Raw genomic sequence first — 13,342 nt, forward strand, 5'->3', positions numbered from 1 at the left:
AGGCTATATGTCATTATGGAAAAGGCAAAACTATAGATCATTAACAGATGAGTGATTACAAAGGGTTCAAGGGTAGAGGAGGAGTTGAATAGGTGAAGCACGGGGATTTTTTAGGGTGGTGAAACTATTCTGTATGACACTGCAATGGTAAATATGTACCACCACACATTTGTCAAAACCCATAGACATTTACACCATAAAGACTGAACTTGAATGTACATAAATTTTTAAAAATCTCTTAAAAGGTCAGGAAATCCCAGAATGGGATGCAGAGTGTGACATACACACACACACAAATCTAACTGTATTACAAATGTATAAAAGAACTTCACTGAAGGAGGTAAGTTGAAAAGGTACCAATAAACTGAGTAACCTTGGAAGTGAGTCAAGTCGGTAAGACTAAAAATAAAAAGAACTGTACATAAGAACTGTTTTCTAGTTGATAAAGTTGTTTCCCATGGGGCTATGGATTAACAATTCTGAAACCACTATACATGTATACAGGAATTGAAGTATTTAGCAAAGGAGTAGTAGATGATGGCAGCCAGATTTCTCACCATTGCTGTGGGAGGTTATAAACAAGCAAGGGGAGGCACATAGAATGATCCCTGTGGTAATGGGTTAGAGCCAGAGGTATCAGTATGAACTCATGTTCAGCTTCGTATTGATACAAAATGCACATACATACACACACAGACGTAGAGTTTATGGGTATGTGTTTATACACAGGTTAGTATAAACCCATTTGCTTTGTCAGCTGAGAAGGTCTATAACATCCCACAGTAGCAATAAGCACACCAAGTCTAGGTCTTGGGTTTGAATGCCATTCTCTAATTAAAGGAACTAGGCTCCTAGGATTCTAGGATTGTGGCAGGAAGTACACAAGATATATAAGTATCTTACAGTGTCAGAGAGTAAGAAATACTAAAAACAAAAACTCTAAAAACCCCACAATGATGGGGGTATGTCAAAGAGACAAAGTTGCCAATTAGAAAAGTCTCCCAATGGTCAAAGCTAGAACACTCTGAGTAACAAAATAAATAAAGAAGTATTAAATTCAAATGCAAAGTGTCAATTAAATAACCATGAATCAATACTGACACAAATGACTGCATAAATGGGAAGAATAGACAAATCTCCTATGTAGAAAAATTCCATATAATTTATATAGACACTCTGCCCTCAAACAGAAGGGGCATAACTCTCCACTCCTTAAGTGTGGGCTGTATAGTATGATTTCTTTCCAAAGTGTGAAAGTATGGAAAGGGGAATAGAAGAATATTATTGTGAGGAAACCTGATAAACACTACCTCAGCCAGGTGATCATGGGTAATATCAACAAGTCATGTTGACAGAATGTATTTGTGATATTGTGACATAACAAGAAATATATATTTAGCAAACTTCAATATGTATATGCTTTAAAAAAAAGAATGCACAGAAGCCCGTCCTATTTTTAAAATGGCATCCTTTACTGGATAAGATTTTTTAAATTTATATGGCAGAAACAATCCACATACCTTTGCTTTATACTCTGCTATTCATGCTCCTTGGTGACAACAAAATATTGTATTTTTAAAGTTCTACTGAATAGAAAGAGCAACTCTATAAGCAGATGCACTTAAAAAGTGGACTTTCTATAGGCAATTTAAGTATTTACAGTAAATATGAACAAATATAGTTATGTTATTTAATCATCTCACACTACAGATTTGGGAATATCTTTCACTAACATCTAGGAAACAAATTCTTTCTTACTATGTTATACAGTTGACCCATCTCAGCACCAAATTTATACCACACGCTCAGAAATGCCAAAAAAAAAAAAACCTTTGTCATGTTTAGCAATGCTAAAACTAACACAAAAACTTGATATTGGGATTAACCTGCTAAAGAAATCTCTGTTTGCAATTTGTTTAATTTTTAAAATCTGTACAATTACCTCAACACCTATCATAACATGTCAATTTGTCAGAATGTCTTCTCATCAGACTAGCTTTTTCTATTAATATGTATAAAAATCAAATTCATAAGGCACTATTTCCACTCATGTCCCATACCTTTCTGGAACAAAAAAAAAATATTTAAGGAGGGTTGTTTATAATAGTTACCCAGGACACAGGTGTACAGAACAAAAATTTTTAAAAACAACATATCTTGAAATGGTTATCATAAACTGTTTCCTTTTCAAAAGTCACATTGAGAGTTGATGGAAATATCTATTTAATTTTAGGCCACAAATTTTTCTCCATCTGTAGTAAGCTGAACTATGTAGAAGAAAATTAAATTTGGAAAAATTATAAGTGATACGGGTATAACTCATAAATTCTCAGGAAATTGCACTCACTGAGAATGGAAAAAGCAGGATCCACAATAAGCTTAAGTATTAATACTGAATATCAAATATAAATGTCTCTTATAATGTAGCAACTCAATATGGTGAATTTCACAGCTCTAGGTTTTTAGAATCAGGAAAAGAATTCAGTCTTCATTATCTCAAAATTTAGCTTTATAAAATTTTCCAATGGTCCAGGGCCAACATGGCTCTGTGTCCTGTTAGCCCATTCACTGGAAAAGGACCAATCCAGGGTCAGGGCTAAGGACAGCTACCATAAAGGCTGTCAAACAATACAGTCCTCCAGGAAAAAAATAAATGCAGAAATAAAACTTGGCAGTACAAAGCTCACTACATGGTGAAAAAAAAAAATCATCTTTGAAATAATCAAAAAGGAAGAAAAAAGAATGGGGAAAAACATCAATGAAAACAACTAGGATATCAAAATATCCATCCAAAAACTCCTGGCATATCCTAAAAGGTAACCAGTCTCCAGAACTATAACTAGCAGATACTGGCCAAATGAATCTCTCAAATTGGAGCAAATTAAAAAAAAAAAATCAGCAAGTTTCATGAGCCAAACGTCACCAAGATGGGTTACAAATGAAAATAAAGAGAGGTTACAAAGCAAACAACCTTGACATCACAGATACAAATGTTAAGACAAATGTAGCATCAATCAGATGATGGTTCTTTATTCTATAATTAGTCTCAAATGCTGGGGGCTGGAGGGTCCAAGAGTATACCTTTCTTTAGTCCACCATCTAAAGAAAATTAGTTTTAGGCCTGGGTGGCTCAGTTGGTTAAGCGACTGCCTTTGGCTCAGGTCATGATCCTGGAGTCCTGAGATCGAGTCCCGCATCCGGCTCCCTGCTCAGCGGGGAGCCTGCTTCTCCCTCTGACCCTCCCCCCCTCTCGTGCTCTCTCTCTCATTCTCTCTCTCTCTCAAATAAAGAAATAAAAATCTTTTAAAAAAATAAAAATAAATTAAAAAAAAAGAAAAATAGTTGTAACAGACACAGTGGTTCAAAAAAAAGAGAAATACTCATTTACTTCTATTCTTATCAACTACTAATTTGCCTTAAATTGCCCTGATTTTGTGTAATGTTACCTTTTAGAAGCTTCCCTTCCCTTCTTAGGTCACTATTACAAACTGTCCAGAATAAACCAGAACAGAACAGACTATAATTTTTCTTTGAATTGTGCTAATTTATGAGTACTCAAGGAGTTTCATTTTGTTTTCTTTTTTAAGATTTTATTTATTTATTTGACAGAGAGACAGCAGGAGAGGGAACACAAGCAGGGGGAGTGGGAGAAGGAGAAGCAGGCTTCCCGCTGAGCAGGGACCCCAATATGGGGCTTGATCCCAGGACCCTGACATCATGGCCTAGACCGAAGGCAGACGCTTAATGACTGAGCCACCCAGGCACCTCTCAAGTTTATAATCATTATAATATATGGAGTTTTACCAATTTATCTATATTAAATACCATATTAAAACTCAATATTTCAAATTATGATTTCAGAACACCCAAGAAATGACAAATGGTAAGCGTTTCCACTAAAATGGAGGATTGAGCATGTGGGTTTAAGCCTATCCCTCCCAAAACTCTTCCAAAATTATAAAGGCATAGAAAAGGGAAAACTCATAAAGACAGAGATCATGAGAGAGGAGAAAACAGCAAACAGGAGATGTCCAAAAATTTGGAAGCTAGAAAGCAGATAAATCTGTAAGTAGCAGCTAACTCACCAGACCAAAGAAATCTAAAACTTAAGCTTTTAAGGAAAGAAGTCACAAGAAGCAAGCAAATTCAGGCTTCAGAGCAGTGGATCCTAACATCTTTTACAGTAAGGTTGGCAAGTCAACTAGTTCTACTCTTACATACAGAGTGTCCAACAGGCAATTTTAGTGCTTATAATACAATCACTAGACCTTTGAAGAAAGTCCATAAAGTGAAAAGTCAGAGATGAAAACAAAGGAAACAGAGACAAGGTAGGAAGCAAAAGAAAATTCAAAGTGATAATATAACAATGAGGAAGAGGAGGACCTGTTGGAAATTAAATAGTTCATATGGGGAAAAAAATAGAAGGTCTTGATAAGACCTCCAAGAAAAAACAAAAAGAGAAAAAAACAGAAGAAAACCATTGAATGATAAATCTAAGAAGTCCAATCACCAAATAAAAGGAGTGCCAGAGAGAGAGAAAATAAGCAAGAGTAGAGAGAAAAGAAGAGATAAAAGTACCATGAAAAAACAAACATAAAATTACACAGCACTTAATGGTATTTCCAAACTGAAAGGGCCAAAAGACACTCCACACAATGATGAAAACATTTCTACAAGGCACATTATCATGAAAGTTTTAAATAATAGAGAAAAGTGAAGATCTAAAAATCTTCCATAAAACATTCAGAAGACCAGATATCAGATTGTCATCTGTCTTCTGCTGAGTTAGAAAACAGAACAAAGCCTTCAAAATTTTAAGGGAACGTTATTTCCAATCGAGAATTTTATACTCAATCTCTCAAGGGTAAAGGCAGAATAAAGACACGGTCAAATAAACAAGGTCCGGGAAGGGGGGGGCTGTGGGGGGAGCGGAGAAACCTGCTAATATCTGGGAGATGGGGCCCATCAGAATGAGGAAGTAAAACAAGAAACACAAGATACAGGGAAGAGAGGATCCATTACAGAACAGAACAAAAGGCAATTCGTGGGATGATGTTGAAGGGAGGTCTTAGGGTAACAACTGATCAAGCACTGGAGAAAAATCAGTGATAGGTCCATAGAAAAATTAACAACAACAAACAACAGTAACAAAAAGTGAGAGAATCATTAGTTCTAGAAATCACAGAAAGAAAGAACATGTAACCAAAATATATTACAATGTTTCTCTGCAAACAGTATTTATATAGTCATAACTACATAAACACTGAGTAGTGTTTTTTAAAATTGTGATTTAACTGTATGAGGAAAATGAGAAATAGCAAGTAATCAATTCTTTTAAAGAATTTTAATTTTCATCGATAAATTTTATCTCAAATATAAATGTTCCTTACTAAATCTAATTCACTTTCAGGACATAAAGGAATGAGAATAAATTTTCTTTACTCTTTTTCTTCAAATATACTTTTTAATAAAAGCTTAAAGCAGGTTTCCAAAAATCTCTACCAATTCTTCCAAACACATGTGGCCACTTAAAATGTCTTAAAATACTTAAAAAGAAATTGTGAATATAAATATTGGTTCAGATCTATCAGTGACATCATGTTGGTGGCCCTTTGAATAGCAAAAGTAGCAGCAGCAACAACTACCAAAGGAACCAAAAATGAAACAAACCAAACAATAACAAAAACAAAAAAAAACCTGGTCAAAATGTTAGAATTAAAAAGCAATATTGCTGGTACAAGTAGTAGCATTAATAAATATGAGAGCTAAACTTTATTGAGCATACTATATTCTAAGTGCTTAGATATATTTTTAAATATATCACTGTTTAAATATATCACTGTTTTAAAGTGCTTAGATATATTTTTAAAAATTATATTCCCACAGGAACTCTATGAAGTGTGGTCTACCATTAATTCCCTTTTTTACAAATGGTGAAAGTGAAGTGGACAGGTTAGCAACTTGCCCAAAGACACAGAGTTATATGGGAACACAATGAGGACTTAATTCCAAGTTTGTCGCGCTCTGAGATCAAGTCTACCCACCCCATTTAACCAACTATGTACATGACAGGCTTGGGACTGACTGAAGCTGATTCTGCTGTTCTATTCTCTACCTTGTTCAAAAGGTTCTCACCACGTAGACCGATTTGAAGTTCCCTTATTAAACAGGGGCAGGGAGAAGGAGGAAGGTTCTGAGAAATGCTCATATGGAGGTTGTATCATCATCTGTAGGGGAGTGAATTTTTCAAAGCACCCTTGGATTTCTCCCCACGCCCATGCTGAGAATTACTGCTTCAGTGAGTCATTTAGATATGCCACCTCAAGACATTAAGGACCACAGCCTGAGAAGCTGAGAGTTTGGACCTTAAAGAAATCACCAGAAAGTCCCCATTTCTTTTCCAAAAACAGAACCTCTAAGACATAGTCTCAGGCCATTAATAGGCAAAATCTTTTTCTTTGAGTCATTACTAAACTAATACAAAATCAAACAACTTTCTTTAGATGGAAGTTAAAATAAAGGGCCTGATACATGCATACAATATATATGTGCATATACATATATATACACACACACATACACACACACACGCATGTAACATCAAGAAGTATCCCGCTTTTTTACTTAACATTTCACTTAATATAACATGCTTCTACATCTGTTCAACTCCTTGTATTTTACTTAACACTGTGATCTGCGTGGGAAATGCCTAAACTCCAGTGACAAAGCGACTCTTGTAAACTCTTTGTCAATCTTTTAATCTACTTTAAAAATAACTGCTTGTCAATGGTGCATTTGGTGCCTTATCTCATAAATTCAACTTATTAGCACCATCCATTCTGCTTTTAAGTAATCATCCAACATACCACATGTGGAATGTTTCCCTTGTTCTCTTACTTAAAAACAATAAGCACTAACTCTTTTACTGTATAAATATTTAAACAGTCATTCAAGTGCCTGTATAATATTTCAATAAACCACACCAACTAACTTAAAACTAGCCTTTTAAAAATCATTGGCTAATTAGAGTTTAAGAACTACACAGGATGCTAGAAAAAAGGATATTCTTATTATGCTGTGGCTGAAAATTTAGGACATTGTGTATAGTAACCAGGGAAGTAAAAAATCTACCTATTTAATTGGGTAGTCCAGCTAAGGAGATTTCCAGGCAGAGTGTTTAAGGTGATGCCTGGTTTCCCCCTGCTGCTTATAACAAAATGCAAAAGGAGAGAGAAAAGCTTAAGAAAGAACAATTAAACAAAAAAGAAATCAGGACTTGCTGGTTTTGTAAATTCCTAGCCTCTCAGACAGCAAAAAATGCTACAATTATGAAAAGGCTTCTAAGCAAACATCAAATCCAAAGCACATTCAGAAAACAGTGTTTAAAAATCAAGCTGCAGAGGTGACTGTAAAGTCCTCTGCTAAGACTTCAGAAAAAGCCAAGATAGGTAACAGGATTTTTAAGAAGCTTAAAGGCATTGCCCCATAGGCATCTTAGCAGGAGCCCAAGGTAAAGAAGCGATTATTTCAACAAAATGTATGAGTGTCACCTGTTCTAATGGAGTGAACCACAATAAGATTTATAGGACACCCACAGTTTTTTTGGCAGAAACACCATAGCATGGTCTCAGTAGGACAGAGACAGCATAAAATGAAAACAGGACGCTGAACCCTCAAACTTCTGCAGGTAGGAAGCAGGATGAGAACATGATTTAGATCAAAACACAGAATAGCTTCCATGAAAAAGGAAGAATGACAGAGTAGAATCAAGAACTCAGAGTGCATAGCAAAGGGTCGTAGAGAAACAGGGCAGGAATAGAACTGAAATAATCAAGGAACATCTAACACTTTCTTGGCTGGATTCCAAAATTGCCATGGACTACTAATTAATGTGCCTCCTGTCTTCATTCTTTTTGAACAGAACTATCTATGATGATAATCTTATGCCTGACCCACCACTGTATACTAAGTATGTGGGGGGCAGGTAACTAATCTTTAGTTTACAAGTCTTCACTAGACTAAAGGATTCTCATCTCTTACCGAATGTGATTTAGAAGATGAAATTCCGGACTGAGAGCTGATAATGTAAAGGGATAATACTTAAGAGTGAAGAAGAGACAGTTCTTAAGAGGTAGTGAACATACCCATTCCATGCGTGGGCAAGGAATGTAAATAATTTGCAGCAATAGGACAGTTCTTGTTAGTTTTAAAACACGTCTATAAATTCTTTGAAATTTTCCCTGAAAAGGTAGAGTCTACTTCTCCTTCTGCTTAAGTGTGAGGCAAACTATGTGACTTGTTTTTATTTTTTAATTGAAATGAACTTCAAGTAACATAAAATTATTTTTATGTGTACAGTGACATTTAGTACATGCACAATGTTATACAACCCACCACCTCGATCTAGTATCAAAATATTTTCATCACCCCAGAACAAAATAGTTCACTCATCAAGCAGTCACTCCCCATCTCCAGTCTTTGGCAAGCACCAATCTGATTTTTGTCACTGAGGATTTACCTATTTCAGTTAATTCATATTATACAATATGACTTTTTATGTCTGGCTTCTTTCACTTCATGATACAAGGTTTATTGTATACATTGTATCATGTATCACTGTTTTATTTATTTTTATGGTTGAATAATATTCCATTGTATGTATATGCCACAATTTATCTACTTTTGTCTATTGTGAATAGTGCTATGAACATTCATATATAAGTATTTAAGTACTGTTTTCAATTCTTCTGGGTATATACTTAGAAGTGGAATGGCTAATCATATGGTAATTCTGTTTAACATTTTAAGGAACTTCCAAACTGTTTTCCATGACAGCTGTATCATTTTACATTCCCATCAGCAATGTATGAGGGCTCCAGTTTCTCTATATCCTTATCAACACTTATTTCCTGGTTTTGTTTGTTTAATCAAAGCACACCTTAGTAGGTGTGAAGTAATATCTCATTGTGGATTTGATGTGCATTTCCCTAATGACTAATGTTGCTGAGCCTCATTTCATGTGCTTGTTGGCCATTTGTATACCTTTGGAGAAATGTCTACTTAAATCCTTTCCTTATTTTTCAATTAGGTATTTCTGTTGTTGAGTTGCCAGAGTTCTTTACATGTTTTGGATACTAGACCCTTACCAGATACATAATCTGTAAATATTTTCTTCCATTTCATAGGATATCTTTTTGTTTCTTGATAATATGCTTTGATGTACAGAGTTTTAAATTTTGATAAATTTTTTCTATTTTTTTCTTTTATTACTCATGCTTTGGTCTTCTAAGAACCCATTGCCAAATCCAAAGTCAGGAAGATTACTTCTGTTTTCTCCTAAGTGTTTTAACATTATATTTAGTTTGTTGATCCATCCAATTAGGCCTTATATTAAAAGGCCTTTGTATGTGATAAGAGGTAGGGGTCCAAGTTCACTCTTTTACATGTGGCTATCAAGCTGTCCCAGTGCCATCTGTTTTTTCACCAAAGAGACTCTATACCTTTGTTGAAAGTCAAATGGCCATGGATGTATGGGTTTATTTCTGGACTCTCAATTCTACTCCATTGGTCTGTATGTCTATCCTTATGCCAGTACCACATTTGATTACTACAGCCTTATGTTAAGTTTTGAAACTGGGAAGTGAGTATATCAACGTTGTTCTTTTTCAATATTGTTTTACCCATTTGGGGGTCCCCTTGTTCCATTTGAATTTGAGGGTTGGCTTTTCCATTTTGCAAAAAAAAAAACAAAACAACACTGATATTTTGGTAGGGATTGGATTAATCTGTGATTCACTTTGGAGAATACTGTTACCTTAACATTATTAAGTCCTCCAATCCATTCAAACAGGATGTCCTTCCACAGATGTAGGTACTCTTTCATTTCCTTCGGCAATGTTTTGTACTTTTCACTCTATAAGTCTTTCACCTGCTTGCTAAAACTAATGATGTAATGTATGATGATTAACATAACATAATAAAAAAAATGTATTCTGATGAAAACATCACTGATTTTTTATGATGATCTTATACCCTGCACTGTGCTAAATTTGTTTATTAGCACTCATAAATTTAGATGTTTTTGACAGACACATCCAGGAAGCTGCTCTAGCTGAAGGGGCCCAAAACAAAGGCAAGCCTCTGTGCTGGTCCCTCAGGGAACCACCAGACAGGACAAAATGCAAAATGCAAAACCACAATTTTTTGAGAACAAGGTTCCTACTGCTCTCCCCTACCACCTCTCTCTGCTGTTCTCACGGCTGCTGAGCCAGAAAACAGGGGGTGGCAGGCATGTAAATCTGTGGAGACACAGATTCTTGGAGCTCCCCACTCCACTATTTTCTATGACCAGTAACTTCTTTAACAAATCGAATGTGGAAGAAGGGACAGTGTGCAACTCCTGAGACTATGTCATAAAAAGCATTGAGTGGGCGCCTGGGTGGCTCAGTTGGTTAAGCGTCTGCCTTCAGCTTGGGTCATGATCCCAGGGTCCTGGGATCGAGTCCCACGTCAGGCTCCCTGCTCAGCGGAGGGCCTGCTTCTCCCTCTCCCACTCCACCTCCTTGTGCTCTCTCTCTCTCTCTCTCTCTCTGTCAAATAAATAAATAAAATCTTTAAAAAAATAAAAATAAAAAGCACTGAGATTTCCTCTTGGATCACTTACTCTAAAAGAAGCCAGTTGCCATCCTGTGAAGACTCTCAAGTAGCTCTAGAGAGGGTCCCACGTGGCAAGGAATGGAAGCAGCGCACCAATAGCCATATGAGTGAGCTATCTTAGAACTCCAGCCCTTGTCAAGCCTTCAAGATGACCACAGCTCTCACCAACACTTAGACTGCAACCTCTGGAGAAACCGTGAAAATCATCCAACTAAGCCACTTCTGAAATAACTGATCTACAGATATCATGAATTAATAAATGTGTATTGCTTTAAGCTGCTAAGTTTTGGAGCACGTGATATTTAAAGCTGAGACTCAAAAGATGAGAAGAACCAAGTGACTCTGGTATTCAAGAAGAAGTGTTTCAAGCAGAGGGAGGAAAGTTTTTTGGCACATTAAAAATAAAAAATTTGAAAGAAGATCAATGTGGCTGGAGCTCAGCAGAGGAGAGGAAAATAGTGAAGAAAGAGATCACTGAAGCGGCAGAAAATCACCAAAGTGACTATAGCAAGGTCTTAAGACTAGTAAAAAGTCAGTAAGTTCTGGAGTAATCAATGGTTCTTTATCCACCAAAAATTAAAACTGGCACCAGAGAGGGAGACAAACCATAAGAGACTCTTAATCTCAGGAAACAAACTGAGGGTTGCTGGAATGTAGGGGGCTGGGAAGGATGGGGTGGCTGGGTGATGGACACTGGGGAGGGTATGTGCTATGGTGAGTGCTACGAATTGTGTAAGACTGATGAATCACAGAACTGTACCCCTGAAACAAATAATACATTATATGTTAATAAAAAGAAAAAAAATGGAAACTGGCCTATAATTAAGTGGGGAAGACAGAACAAAGCAAAATAATCACGTGTCCAATGACAGCTAATTGAAGGCAGTTTATCAGCCCAGCACTCATATGAAGCTTGCATAAGGTGAAAGGCAGATGGGTACCACCACAGAAGGGCAAAAACTAGACATTTTTGTGAATATAAACTTATCAGAAATTATGTAATTCTGATAAGCCAATGTTGTTTGTTTCTGAAGTACTGGTAACATTGGACTGAAAAGTGAGCATAAGGTATTAATGAACAAATATGGGAGCTTACAAGTAAAAGACGTACTTTTCTTCTTGGTTCCTCATTAGTTTTGTGAACTTTGGTAAGTCACTTCTCTCCTAACCTAAATTCACTCATCTGCAAAATGGGATAATAACATATATACATGACCAATCTTACTTTTTTTAAAAAGATAAAATGTACTGCTTTTAAAACTACAAAAAAAATCTAGAAAAAAGATTAACATTTACAAATGTTAACTGGAGAGAAATCAATAACTGTATTTATCAACACACAGGAACCTAGGGTGGGAACTATAAAGCCCTTTGAAAGCAAGAACCAAGGCCTTTACCTCATTCCATATCATTTATTGAACTTTATAGAATTAATACACAGTCCCAAAGCTACAAATAAAACCATCTTTATAAAGATGTTATTTAAAATTCTGAATGGTGGATTCATTAGTAAAAATCTGACACCTAGAAGATAAGTTTAAAACATCCGTCTCAACAGGCAGTCACTGCTAAATGATTAACTGATATAATTGCATATCTAAAAAAAAAAGATCAAAAATCAGCTCTACAAAGATGTACACTTGTCCCTGTCCTGGGATACCTCACGACACAAGGTTTAATAATTGGTGAAAAGGGTAAAAGAATTTCAAAAGAAATCCCAACTGGATAATCAATCTCTGAAATTAAAACTAGATGTAGGGCACCTGGGTGGCTCAGATGGTTAAGCGTCTGCCTTCGGCTCAGGTCATGATCCCAGGGTCCTGGGATCGGGTCCCGCATCGGGCTCCCTGCTCAGCGGGAAGCCTGCTTCTCCCTCTGCCTCTCTCTCTCTCTCTCTCATGAATAAATAAATAAAATCTTAAAAAAAAAAAACTAAATGTAAATTAGCAAAATAATACTAATTGTTTAACTATAAGATTAAAACAAACTTCTATGGGAAAATATAGTATTATCAATGACATTTTTAATCAGTAAAAAAATAATATTTGTGTTTTCAGACTTTATAACTATCTGAATACCAAGAGGTATTCATCTCTGGATCTTAAACCAGAAAAAAAATGTGTAACTTAAAACAAGGAAAACATCATTAGTGAAGAAAAGAAGCATTAGACATCATAAAATGTGATGCATAATTATGTTAGTTATTAAAAATGACTTAGAAGAAAAAAATCGACTTGTTGAGGGTATTTACGAACCGAATTTTCTTCCTCCTCTTCCAATTCTCGCTGCTGCTCTTCATGTCTTTTAGCTTTGATCTCCATAGCTTCTGTGATCAGGTCTCTTAAAATTGATACAGGCTTTGCACTCTTGATAAAAGGATGCTGGAAAAGTAAAATTCAATGGTATAATTTCAAAAGATTTCTCTGAATTATGCCTAAAATATGTTAAAACAACGCATAAATGCTAACCAGGATCACAGACTTCAATGACTGTTCTTTCAACCAGAATTAAATGTATACACTAAGAAAAGAGAATATTTCAGCTGCTTTAGAAATTGAGATTTTGTTTTTAGGTTTACTTGATTTTAGAAAACCATTAAAGCACGCACAAAAAATGCAATTCTGGGGCGCCTGGGTGACTCAGTCATTAAGCGTCTGCCTCCGGCTCAGGTCATGATCCCAGGGTC

General features: G+C 35.8%; 1 protein-coding gene across 1 annotated transcript in view; it reads right to left on the minus strand.

The window, feature by feature from the left end:
• The window catches only part of STK3 (serine/threonine kinase 3), a 274,712-nt gene that overhangs the window by 97,509 nt on the left and 163,861 nt on the right, over positions 1 to 13,342 (minus strand). Inside the window, exon 8 of the mRNA XM_027576725.1 lies at positions 12,912 to 13,037. Coding sequence (XP_027432526.1) covers positions 12,912 to 13,037 — 126 coding nt within the window. The remainder of the gene's footprint in view (positions 1 to 12,911; positions 13,038 to 13,342) is intronic.

Source organism: Zalophus californianus, chromosome 4 (assembly GCF_009762305.2).
Source record: "Zalophus californianus isolate mZalCal1 chromosome 4, mZalCal1.pri.v2, whole genome shotgun sequence".
NCBI classification, from domain to species: domain Eukaryota; kingdom Metazoa; phylum Chordata; class Mammalia; order Carnivora; family Otariidae; genus Zalophus; species Zalophus californianus.